The sequence below is a fragment of the Panthera tigris genome, chromosome B3, assembly GCF_018350195.1.
Source record: "Panthera tigris isolate Pti1 chromosome B3, P.tigris_Pti1_mat1.1, whole genome shotgun sequence".
In the NCBI taxonomy this organism is placed as follows: Eukaryota; Metazoa; Chordata; class Mammalia; order Carnivora; family Felidae; genus Panthera; species Panthera tigris.
The window spans coordinates 130,820,235-130,833,835 of record NC_056665.1 but is presented as its reverse complement, the minus strand read 5'-3'; the positions used below and the strand labels follow the sequence as shown (position 1 = coordinate 130,833,835).

The following is a 13,601-nucleotide window of genomic DNA, read 5'->3' as shown; positions in this document are numbered from 1 at the left end:
TTTCCTGTCTTATTAAGAGCTCTTTATATATTTCAGATGCAATTTTAAAACTCAGATATATGTTTTATAAATTGTTTTCTCCAAGTATGCATCATTTCAAGAATGCAAAATTTTGATTTGGAAGTGCAGTTTATTTTATTTTTTTCCTTTATGGTAGGTGGTTTTGTTTTTCCGTTGTTTGTTTGGTTGGTTTTTTTTGCTTGTTTGTGCATCCTAAGAAATCTTTGTCTATTCTAAATTCATAAGGATCTTACCCTTTTTTTCTTGTATAAGTGTTATACTTTTAGTTTCTATATTCAGTCTGTGATCCATTTTGCATTTTTTTTGGCATATGCTGAGAGGTGTGAGGTTTGACATTCATTTTTTTTTTCCTGTATGGATATTCAGTTTTTCCAATATCATTTGTTGAAAACACTATCCTTTGTGAAAAATCAATTGCCTATCACTGTGTACCTCCAGAAATAAATTCTCCATTCTGTTGTATTGATCTGCATAGCTGTCCTTAGGCAAATGCCACACTGTCTTCATTACAGTAGCTTGAGAGTCAGTGTGGAACTCCGTTTAAATCCTCCCAACTTCTTCAAAATTGTTTTGTCTAATCCAGGTAAACGCGAAGTTTCCATATATATTTTAGACTCGCCTTGTATATTTCTGCAAAGAGCTTCCACGATTTTTATTTGGGATTACATTAAAATTACAGATCAATTTGGAGAGAATGGATATCTTTGTAATATTGGCCCTTCAATCCATGAACATGCTCCATTTCCACATTTTTAGGCTTTCCATAATTTGAGCCATTTCTGTAGTTTTCTGTAGGGTACAGGTTTTGCACGTATTTTATTAAATTTATTATTTTGTGATTTTTTGATGCTGTGAATGATATTTTTTATTTCATTTCTCAGTTGTTTGTTGTGTGCATCACAATACATTTCTACAACACACATATTTCAGAATACACTTGCTTTTCTTCTGTTGACCTGCAGTCCAACCACACTGCTAAATTACTCATTCTACTAGCTTTTTTTTTTTTTTTTTGTAAATTCTTTAGGATTTTCTACCTACACAGTGTCATCTGTGAAACAGATAGGATTTCTTCTCTTGCAACATGTCTGCTTTATTTCTGCCTTATTGCACTGGTTGGGACTTCAGAACAACATAGAGAAAAAGTGGGAAGAGCAGACATTCTTGCCTTTTCGTGATCTTAAGGGGGAAAATGTCTCACCATTAAGTGATTAAATGATGTTTCTCCTTTCTTCTATTAAGGTAGTACATCATTTTGCTTGATTTTCAAACATTAAAGCAACTTTGTGTTCCTGACATGACAAGTGGGGTTTATCTCTTCGTTTATATATTAGTGAATTTGATTTGCCAATATTTGGTTAAAGGTTTTTATGTCTACATTTATGCAGAATGTCGGTCCAGTTTTTTATTTTTTTGTTTGTTTTTCTATTTTTGTCTGGTTTTGGTAACAACCTCATAAAATCATTTGGGAAGTGTCCCTTCCTTACCTCTTTTATCTTCTGAAACACTCTGTGAGGTTCTTCTATCTTAGACTCTGTCACTGGTATCAGTCACAGTCCAGGACAGAAGCCACACCAGAAAAAACGACGTTATTAACTGGTAATGGGATTAACTACTAAGGGGTAATGAGAATTCCAAAGGTTACAGAAATAGCGGGTATAGAGACCGGCCACTTATCGGCAAGGGCAGAGTACTCAAGGAAGGGGCAAATTTGGACGAGGGCTTCCTTGCAAAGCTGAGACTCGGTCTAGTAGAGATAGTGTGGCTGTGGATGGCATAGAAGTTTGCGGAGATGCTGAATCCTGGGCTCACAGGCAGGAAACCACCCTGTGGGTGTGTGAGGAACATAGACAGGCTGCCTCCCGGGCTGCCCCTGAAACTCCCTAGAAAGTTACCCCTTTGTGGCGCTGGTGAAACTTCTGGGAAACCACGAGGGGTGTTGGGGAACATCACGGGAGGGTGAATACCACTGCTCGTCCCAGCCCTCCTGGAAGGGGTGAGTCACAGTGTGCCAAATGCTCCCAGTGGCCACACACCACAGGTGCAAGGAGGGAAAACACCCTGGGACAGGACGGCAAGCTCCTCCTCCAGCACGTCTCTGCTACCCAACAAGAGAGACATGTTTCCAGGGCCCAGCTGCAGTCTCACAAAGCAGGTCAAGAAGAGGGATTGGGGACTGAGAAGCCTTAACAGAAGCTGGGCTGTTCCAATTTCTACATTTTTTTGTGTTAGTTTTGGCCATTTGCGTCTTTCAAGGAATTTGTCCGTTTCGTATAATTGTCTAATTTATTAGACATAGACCTGTTCATAATGTTTCCTTATTTTATTGTCTATAAGGTGTTCTTAATATGGCCAATTTGTGCTTTCTCTCTCTTTATCTTTGTTAGTGTAGTTAGATTTTTGTCAATTTTCTTTATGTTTCAAAGAACCAGCTTTTGGTTTCTTAAATTTTTTCCCCATTGTTTCTTTGTTTTCTATTTCTTTGATTGCTGCTTGTACCTCTGTTTACTTCTGTTTACTTCTGTAAAGTAGTAGACTTTCTTCTGTTTACTTAGGGTTTTAATGTACTCATTTTCTGGCTCCTTAAGATGTAAGCTTAGATGCTTGGGTCGCCATCTTTTTTTAACACAGACTTTCAATACTATAAAATTTTGTCTAAAACACCGAGCAACACCTCATGTATTTTGATATGTCATGATGTCTTTTTCTTAAAATTCAGTTCAAAATGTTTTCTCATTTCCGTTTTATTTTTATTTTTTGACACTTGTGCTAATTAGAAGTGTTTTATTTCCAAATACTTGAGGATTTTCCAGATTTTGTTGTTGTTATTATTGATACTTAGTCCTGTTGTGGTCAAAGAATATGCTCTATTGGATTTCAGTTATTTTAAACGTATCTAGACTAGTTTCACGATGCAACTTATCTTAGTCAATGTACCCTTGAAAACAGTACACATTCTTCAGTGATTGGCTGTAATGTTTTCCAAATACTAATTAAGTCATGTTGGCAGATTGTGTTTAAGAATTCTGTGTGTTTACTGATTTTCTGTCTACATGTTCTATGAATTACTGAGAGAGGAACATTAAAGTCTCCAAATACAATTGCGTGATTTCTGGTTTTCCTTTCATCTTTGACAGTTTGACTCTTCTGGGGCTTTTAGAGCTTTTATAGGGCAGGTAGAATACCTTTCCACCAGGGCTAGTATAGCCCCATTTCCTAAGGCAGGGAATTGTCCCGGGGCTGAAAGAGTTCTTTCCACCAGAGTTGTTCTAATCTTGACCATCTCCCATTCTCCCTGTGAGACTCCTGATATTTGTACAGCTAACAGGACCCTGGTAACTGTCCTTTCCCTGTTTATTCTTTGCCTGGCTCATGGAGTTTCATGCTATGATGATGTAGCTTAGTCTAGAGCCAAAGACACGGACCTGTCTGCAGATTTCTGGTCCTCTTTTCCTACAGAGCTTTCTTCTTCCTATGAGCTGCATATCTCAGCCTCCTCAAACTCAGATTTTTTTAAAAGAAATTATTTAGTTTTTGAGAGAAAGAGAGAGGGAATGAGTGGGGCAAGGGCAGAGAGAGAAGGAGACACAGAATCCCAAGCAGTCTCTACGCTGTCAGCACAGAGCCCATTGTGGGGCTCGAACTCATGAAACGTGAGATCATGACCTGAGCTGAAATCAAGAGTTGGACACTCAACTGACGGAGCCACCCAGGCACTCCTCAAACACAGATTTTATCTTCACAGCTCTATAAGCCCATCCTCTGTATTTACCCCCTGTGTACTGGAATCTAGTAAATGCCTCCAGACAGAAATTGGGGATCACAAGGTTCATCTCATTTGTTTCCCTTCTTTCAAGGATCACAGTACTGGGGTGCCTGTTGTCTAACTCCCTGAAACAGTCTCTTTGAGCGAAGGTCCCGTCCAGTTCCAGAAGTTATTCTCTCGTGGCTGGAGATGGACCTCTCAACCCATTCAATTTAATATTTAGCATGGACCTTTTCCAAAATCCTTTATTTAACACTAATAATTTGAACCACATCCCATTATGACTTTGGTGCTGTTTCAGGTGGTATTTTGCTCTTCTCAAGTAGCTTGTGGCTCTTTGGGTAGAAAAAACTGCATCTCCTACTTCTACATTCCCTGGTTTGGTGCTCAGTGAGGGTTTTACTTCTGATCAGGTTGATGTGAAACACTGGATTTGTATGTGGTTACTAGTAACCATGAATTGTATTCATTGAAACAGACACAGCAGAGCCTCTAGATGAGAGTGCTTTGTAAATTGCCAAACGTACTTCACATATTGTCTTCATCCTTTCAGGCTGCTGTCACAAAATACCACCGCCTGGGTAGCTTATAGACAACAGAGACTTCTCACGGTGTCCTCACATGGTGGAGGGGGCTAGGGAGCTCTCCGAATCCTGTCGTCCTATTCACGAGGGCTCTACTGTCATAAGCAAAACACCTCCAAAGGCCCCCATACATCCCCATTCCATCACCACGAGCATTAGGATTTCAACATACGAATTTTGAGGACACAAATAATCAGAGCACAGTACACCAAAAATACCACCTGGGGGAGCACCACCATAAGAGCATTGAACTTGAGTCTGGAAGCTTGAGCTGAATGCCAGATTTGCTACTTAATTTAGCTTGGTTGAACCATACAAGCCTTGTAAGCCTTCTAGAATGGAAGGAGCTGTCTGTAAAGCAAAGAACCTAGGCTGGTCACCAAGACACCCTCCAGCTCTTACACCCAAATTCTGTAACTTGCAAATCTGCATTTCTTTGTTTAATTCAAATCTTGCTTACCTGAAGAGGTAGCTTTGTTTCTACATCAATAATGTTTGCCATCGTTTCTCATGCTGAAGATGAGCGCACAATGCCCTGCACATTTTCACTCTGGCGAAATGGCCTCGTCAAGTGAAATCATTTTGCAAATCATATTTTACTTCATTTTAAAGTAATATGGATGGGCTGTATACCAAATTCCATTCTTCTAGGTATGTGATTTGCTTAAAAAGACTGTCTTTATCACTCTCACAGAACTATTCATAATATTTTTAAGCTATCATGGTGTCCAAACAAGAGGTAATCAAGAGGCGTGTTTTAGAAACCACAGTGTTCTAGTTTTTGCTCATAGGTAGATTCTCACACTTGATTTTTCTTGTCTTGTTAATATTCTACTCTCACTTCAAAGAAAGCTTGCTTTTCTTTGTATGTCAGAAGTATTATAATTTGATCATATTATTCTGAAGATAGCCTTTTTCGCTTAATTCAAGCCCATGGCTGACTTGAAACTTTTAAAATGCATTCTCCTCCCCCTCTCCCTCTTTCTTTTCCCTCCCTTTCTTCCCTTCTCCCTTCTTCCTTCCCTCCTTCCCTGCCATCTTCTTCTCTACTCCCCCTCTTTCACCAGTAAAATTGAACTTGATGTTCCAGAGAATTGATAATTGTTACTCAACTAGGAAAAAATGCAAATACTTTGAGGGATTGTAGGGGGCTGTTGGACAAGAAATTGGAAATGATTTTGCTCTAACAAGATATTTATAGGTTTCACATTCCTGGGGGTGGAAAACATTACAGAAGTAAGTGATTTCAAGATTATACTGAAAAGACAGTTTATTACTCTCTGCATCTGTTTAACAGATTGCACTGATTAATGTTTTTGAATAGTGTGGTATGTATTTAACACAACGTGGGAAGTGTTTCTAAGCCCACATTAAAGCTTTTATGTGCAAGGTGGTACCATGTGCTTTGGGGATAGGCTTGGACTTTGGTATCAGTGCTATTGCTGTAGCGGATTTACTGCTGTGTTTGATAACAAACAGGCTGTCAAGCCCCTCGATTGGAAGACCCCACTAGACACAGGCAGAGGATACAATTTCCTTGAGTGTAGGTAAATGGCACGAAAACTTAACTGTGTGTGGATGGCTCAGTGTGGGGCACACAGGGGCATCTTCCCAGGCGGGGTTGTTCAACTTCTGGCCCTGAAGGCTCACAGGACTTCTCACCTACTTCTGATACTGTCTGATGGGGATGGGAATTGGTCAGATTGTTTGCAAACGGAAGGATTCAGGATATCTCTACCCACCTGCCTCGTTCCAGTTGCTCTGTGGCTATGTGCATGGGTACTCCCTAGGTGTAACCGGTAGCAACCTCAGAAGAGTCTGAGAATTCACTGCAAGACTAGATGAGCTGAAGGTCAGTCTCTCAGGTAGAGCGTCCTGTTGTCCGTCCAGGTCACAGGACCTCCAGAGGTCTCTTTCCACACACCCCCTGTGACAGATCTACAGAGACTCTAATTATTTTTGCAAATAAAACCACCCAAGATGTCATGACGGTTAATTTTTTGTGTCAGCTTGGTTGGGCCATGCACTCAGCTATTTGGTCAAACATTATTCTAGATGTTTCTGTGAAGGGGCTTTTGTAGAAGAGACGAACATTAAAGGCAGTAAACTGAGTAAAGTGAAATATCCTCCATGATGTGGGTGGGCCTCATCCACTCAGTTGAAAGCCTCATTTAAAAAAATGACCTCCCTGGAAGCAGAGGTGATTCTGCCAGCAGACTGCCTTTGGACTCAAACGACAGCTCTTTCCCGGGTCTCTAGCCTGCCAGCCTCTTCGGCAGATTTGGGGCTTGCCAAGCCTCTACAATGGCGGGAGCCAATTCCTTAAAATAAATCTCCCTATATTATATATCCTACTGGTTCTGTGTGTCTGGATACAGATGGTTTTATCCTGGAAATGTGTCTTGGAATTCTTAAACAGAGGTAGATAAAATTTTCTATTTGGGGTACTGCATTACATTTCCTAATAAAAATGTCCCTGAGAACACAGAGATTTTGGGCTGGTTTTTGTAGAGGATCGAAGAGAACATGGGATCTTCGATAATCATAATTACTGAAAATCTTCAGTAATCATAAACATTTGTGAATGTTGAATGAAAAGCTTACAATTAGTGTAACCGTGATGACATGTTTTTTAAAATGTTTAGACAGAGACACGGCACAAGTGGGGGAGGGGCAGAGAAAGAGGGAGACACAGAATCTGAAGCAGGCTCCAGGCTCTGAGCACAGAGCCCAACGCGGGGCTCGAACTCACGAGCCGTAAGATCGTGACCTGAGCCGAAGTTGGACGCTCAGCCGACTGAGCCACCCAGGCGCTCCACCATGATGGCATTTTTCCCTCTGGCAGGTGTAAAGGGCGTAAGAACCACTAACTTTAATCCTCTAAAAAGAATGCATATGGCTTGCTTGCTGGGTTATGGTGATATTTAGGTAGAGAGTTTGTTTAAAAAACTGACTTTTGAAAATTCCTCTTTTGCCCATTTCAGTAGCATTTTACTCCTACATTGCTGTTCATGAGAGGAAGAAAAAGTGCCTGCCCTTTCCCATTTAAGAAGATGTGCTGGAAAGATAAATTTACATGCCACTGACCAGAATTTGGTAAAATGCTAGCTGGAGTCATGAGAGAAAGTATGAAGTAGATCTTTTCTCTGGGCACCACGAGACTTCAAATGAAATTGGGGTTCAGTTTCGGAGAAGAAAAGGGAACATGAATGTCAGGGCAGGTAACGACCAGCCTCTGCCACAGGCACCTGGTTTTGTTAATGTTATTTACAAGTTCAATCCATGAAGGGCGCCCGGGTGGCTCAGTGGGTTGAGCGTTCTGACTTCTGCTCAGGTCACGGTCTCTCGGCTCGTGAGTTCAAGCCCCACATTGGGCTCTGTGCTCTCGGTGTAGAGCCTACTTTGGATCCTCTGTCTCCCTTTCTCTCTGCCCCTTCCCCACTTGCACTCTCACTTTCAAAAATAAATAAACATTTGAAAGAAGATGAATTAAAAAAAAAAGTTCGATCTGTGGAAACTTTGGCTCGTTTTCAGTACTACTATCTTAAAGCCCGTAGACCAGAAGCATCATTGTTTGGGGGGGGGGGATCCCTCTCCCAAACACTCACACTTGTTCTTACTGGAAGATGTGAGAGCTGGCAGGGACTTGAGACATAATCTGGAACAGCGTTGTCCTTTTGCAGAGGAAGACAATAGAGCCCGGAGAGGCGAGTTGACTCGCGTGAAATGAAAATGCCCTGGGAAGGCTTCTTGGAGCCGGAAGTCAACCATCTCAGTCTGCCTCTGCCCCCACCCCGCCGATCCCTGTCATTTCAAGTTTAGATCAAAGTCAGAACCTTGTCTGGCCCTTCAGTGCTGCGTTGTGTCTATCCATGAAACTTAACTACCCACACCTGCCATTTGGGCCTCCGCAAGCCAAGTAAGAGGGTACACACCCTTGCTGTACCCCTCACGCGATTTCTTTCTCTGCAGTGTAAGGATCATTCCCCATCTCAGTATCTTGAAATGACGACAGCTGGCATCTATTGAGAATTAGTTTGTAAGCTCCGTGGAAGCAGGGATCAGGTTTGATTTTACACACCCCTGTGTCCATCGCGCCTAGCATAGGCTTCGATGCGTAATACGTAATACAACAGATGAAGGACAGCTGGGTGAGTGGAGTGTTTACGAGGTGGCCGGCACTGTGCCAAGTGCTTTGCGTGGGTTATCTCATTCCATCCCCATAATAACCCCACGAGACAGGCAATACTCGAAACTAGGATTTAAAAATGTGCCCAGGGATACAAACCCAATAAGTGTCAGGGACCATGCTAGTCTGTTTGACTCCATCCTGAATTACCAGGGTAGCTAGAGGTTTTGGGGGTTGCCGTTATCACACGAGATGTATAAAACTGTTAGATTAGAGATGGGGAGTTTTAAAAGTCTGACCAGCTGACATGTTATCCAGTACTCAAGGTAAGTTACTTAGCCTTATAAAAAAATGGAAGAGTAAAACAGGAAAAGGCTGGCCTGTTGGGTTAGCCAAAGATCATTGGATATATTCTGGGGGTGGGGGGGGGGTGGGGTGAAGTTGAGTGGAGAATAGTTATTCAATAAGTTTCTATCCTCTCTTGTTTGAGATGTCAAGAGACTTTGCTCTGAGCTGTACATTCAATTTGAAAATGTCATTCTGTGATGTAATCACATCTAGATCATAGATGAGAGGCACTGAGATCTTACTCCCAGGCTTCATTTCCATGATGGTGAATTTGTGCAGGAAGAGAGCAGTGAGCTACAGGCACCGTCTGTCTGTGGTACCTCTGCCTCAGGCACTTCTCCTCCACCTCACTGGGAGAGAAGTTTTGCATGTTTGTGTATGAGGGTTTTTGTTTTTGTTTTGCTTGAGGCTTTTCTAATGCCAGAACCCTGGGTTAGGTGGTGAATATACGATCCAGCTTCTCAGACCCGTACAGAGAGACTTAAGCCATTGGGTGTGGAACAGAATCCCTCAAGCACACCCCTGGGACTGACCTGGTCTAGGGGTCAGGTCTTTGAGTGGTGGACGTGGGTCAGAGGCCACATGGCTGCATGCCTTTATAGGTTTTGTTTTTTCTCTCCCTCCATGTTTCTAGAGCCTAGCTGTTCTCAGCCTTGGGTGCAGTGGAATCATCTAAGGAGATCTGAGCTATTGATGCCCAGGTTCTACCCCAGAGGATATAATTTAATTGGTTTGGAGAGGGGTCTGTCACTGGTACTTATTTTAGAAGCATCCAGCTGATTCTGAATGTGTAGTTGGGGCTGAGTCATTTTTGTGGCCTCCCATGGCTCTTGCCCAGGCAACCATTGTTTTTTTCTTTACTTTTTCCTCCTCCCTGTGTCCTGACTCATCTAGCATGAGGGCTGCTGATTATACTGGATGGCATTTCTAAGACTGTCAAAAACACTGGATTCGGTAGGGAGGGTACGGGAGGACGCCTTCTAAGAAAAGCACAGAGTGAAGTGTATGGAACAAGGGGCTATTTTTTCTTTTCCTTTTAAAAAACTTTTTTTTTTAAGTATTTATTTATTTTTGAGAGAGAGAACACAAGCAAGGGAGGGGCAAAGAGAGAGGGAGACAGAGGATCTGAAGCAGGCTCTGCACTGACAGCAGAGAGCTTGATGTGAAGTTCGAAATCATGAACCATGAGAATCATGCCCTGAGCTGAAATCAAGAGTAGGACACTTGACCCACTGAGCCACCCAGGCATCCTGGGACTGTTTTTCTTTTTAATTAGAAATTAATGAACAACTCTAAGGAAAGAAATAATAAAAACTAAGTAAGTGTGAACTGGAAAAGTTTTATAGTTTTTCTGTAACTGGTAAATTGGAGTGCAGATTATCTCCTGACAAATGGAAAAAATTAGGCCAAATGAATGCTTTTTAAGAAAAGACCTTCATAATACTGACTCAAGAAGAACCGAAGACAAGAGAATGACCAATTATCATGAAGGAAATTGAGCCATTTGCCATGAAACATCAGGCGCAAACTGATTCCACGTTTAAATTCTTGAGGATCTGATGGTTCTTAGGCTGTTCAAAATGTGCTAGAGCAGAGGAAAAAAAAGTAAACTTCTGAATTATCTGATAGGAAGCAAGCACAACATTGGTATAAAATAATGGGTGAGGACAGCATTTAAAAACAATTAGCTAAGAATCTAGTCTTCCCTCAGAACATTGATAAGAAAATCCCAGTGAAAGTATAAGCAAATAGAATCCATCAAGGCAGAAAAGGATAGCTCCATGGCCAAGTGAGGTTCATGTTCACAAATCAAAGATGGATCAATAGTGGAAATCTGCTCGAGGCACCTGGGTGGCTCACTAGGTTAAGCGTCCAAATTAGCTCGGGTCACGATCTCCTGGTCTGCTTCAGATTCTGTCTCCCTCTCTCTCTGCCCCTCCCCCACTCACGCTCTGTCTCTCAATGTCTCTCAAGAATGAATAAATGTTAAAAAATTTTTTTTTAAACAGTGGAAGTCTGAGAAAGTGACTCTCATGTGATGGGTAAAGGAGGGAGAAAAATATGTTGATTTCAATAGAAGCAGCCAAGGCATGTGACATAAGTTAATATACCTTCTGGATAAACAAAACAGTAAAACAGTAGTAGATCATATTAGGGACATTTCCATGGGTTATTTTCATTATGCTTAGTGGTGAAATACTAGAACCAGTTTTTGAAGTTAGTAATAGATGACACGCCCACAGTAACAACCACTCTGATTTAACAGACGTAACAAGAAGTTTACAGCACCAAATGAGCCGTGTTTTCTGTGTTCCAGGCAAATCATTTCATCTTCCCAAAACCCTGCAAGAAAGAAACTATTATTCTCATTTTACTCAGGAGGAAATAAAAGCACAGAGAAGTAACTTTGCCCAAAGTAACACTGCTGGGAAGTGACAGAGCTGGGATTAGAATCTTTGGCCTTCTAGAAGGGAAGTTCTGGATAATAGGAGATAGAAATGGAGATTGGAAGATACTTTGTAACGATGGCATTCCCTTTAAATTTCTTAGCAAATTAAGCTATACTCCAATTATAATTCCAATAAGATTTTCTTAACTTGAGAAAACAATTCTAAAGTCCCTCTGGAGGAATAGGTATTTGAGAATAGCAAGAAAAAAAATGATCTGTAAAGAAGTATAATGAGAAAGGAGTTAAAGTTGTAATAACAGTGAGCACGGTAATGGCCTGGGCACAAATGAATGGAGGACATGGAACAGGGGTCGGCAAACTGAGGCTCGTGGGCCAAATACACCCAGGCCCGTCCATGTACATATTATCTACAGTTACTTTCAATGTGTGAGGGCAGAGCTGAAGAGTTGCCATAGAGACCATAGGGCCAGGAAAGCCAAAAATATTGACTGTCCGTTCCTTTACAGAAAACATTTACCCCTTGGCATGGAGTAAAGTCCACATTTAAGTGTTTGTGGATGGCATTTAAAAATCAATGGGGCTATTTGATTATTGCAGTTGTCTTATTTCTTGTGCCCCCACAATACACACATACATGTTGCAGATAGTAAGTAATAAGTGTACAGAAAGAGAAGATAGCCTTTCTTTTCTTCTTGTGGGAAGAGGCACCCTCATGTCGCCAGAAAGTCAGATGACCTTTGTAAAGGGCTGAGTCAACTCCCTGACTTAGCAGTCTTGCTTTGAGAAGAATCTGCCAAGGAAGGAGATAATCTCGTGAAGTTAACCAGAGGCAAGCCAAGCACCAGAGTATTGCTATCAGGCTATTGCTCTTTTTTTTTTTTTTTTTAAAGTTTATTTATTTATTTTTGAGAGAGAGAGAGAGAGAGAGAGAAAGAGAAAGCAGAGGAAGGGCAGAGACAGAAGGAGACAGAATCCCAAGCAGGCTCCAGGCTGTCCGCACAGAGCCCGATGTGGGGCTCGAACTCACGAACCATGAGATCATGACCTGAACCCAAATCAAGAGTCAGACGCTTAACCAACTGAGCCATCCAGACACCCTAGGCCACTACACTTAATTGCAAAATATTGTAAGCAATCTAAATGCCCACTAGCCAGGGACCAAGGAAATAAATGATGGTACATTTATACCGTGAAATCCCACCCTGCCTTTGAAAAAGAGAGACATTGCTCAGGGACAGTATCATATGGTGATTGAGTCCACAGGCTTTGAAACTAGGGTGCATAGGTCCGAACCCTGATTCTTACCATTTACTAGCTATGTGATCTTGGAGCATAATCAGTTTTGCCATTTGTGAAATAGAGATAATAGCAGCAAAGTAGGCATAACAACAGAAAATAACCTTCGTGGCTGGGGTTTTGCAAGAATTGAATGAGTCAATACGATGCCTCCTTTTTGTTCTCAATGAATAGTCGATACTATTATGTTTGTGGCTCAAGACTGATGATCATGGCATGACATTTTAAGTGACAAATTAAGGTTTTGAAAGATCAAGTACATTACAATCTATTTTATATAAAAAAGCGGTCTACATGTGAGCACACACGCATAAATGATAGAGGCAACCACAGAATTTTCCAGAGTCTGTTCGAGATATTAACAGAAGTCCTCTTTGAATGAGATGTCAGTGATTTTACTTTATTTCCACTGTCTTATTTGTGTGTGTGTGTGTGTGTGTGTGTGTGTGTGTGTGTGTGTGCATGTTTATAATGTACCACATAGAGTTTTTTTAAAAAGTTATTAAAAAAAACACAAAAGGCCAGGGTTTAAATTCCCTCCTTTTATTATTTTGACTTAAATAAGACACAGCCCAGTCCTGGAAGGCAGGGCACCAAGGTCCCTGGAGAGAAGCTGGGAGTGTCAGCCGGGCTTGGAACACTGGACCTCGGCAGGGAGCTGGGGTCTCCCAGCAGGAGTCAGGCACCAGCTCACATCACCATGGCAACCACATGGAAAGTTGACAAAGTAGTTTCGGGAAGAAAGCACCTTTCTTTATCATTAGGGGCATAAAAAGGAGAAGCTTCTAATTTTTGTATTTTTGACAACACTCTTCCTTCGTCTGTCAACAAGGCCCAGAGCAAGCATTCCAGTCCTTTGACATAGGCTCAGACAACTAGTGAATGATCTGACATGTCAGCTCTCTCCGCAGACAGTTCTCTTTGGCAGATTTTTGCCGTTCTCATGACCTGCGGACTCTGGAGCTTATTGTTTAATAAACATGTTGGACATGAGGCATCCAAATGAGTGGCGAGACAGAATTAGCAAATCTTCAAGTTACTTGGAAG

At 41.6% G+C, this 13,601-nt stretch overlaps 1 protein-coding gene across 5 annotated transcripts in view; it reads left to right on the top strand.

Annotated features, from left to right (window-relative positions):
• Positions 1 to 13,601, top strand: part of GALC (galactosylceramidase) — a 150,209-nt gene that overhangs the window by 63,099 nt on the left and 73,509 nt on the right. Inside the window, exon 17 of one of the 5 annotated variants that reach the window (XM_042990283.1) lies at positions 7,356 to 7,572. The exons of the other annotated variants lie outside the window; for them this stretch is intronic. Coding sequence (XP_042846217.1) covers positions 7,356 to 7,358 — 3 coding nt within the window. The 3' untranslated portion in view covers positions 7,359 to 7,572. Of the gene's footprint in view, positions 1 to 7,355; positions 7,573 to 13,601 lie in introns of those variants that run through there. 5 annotated transcript variants of the gene reach the window in all.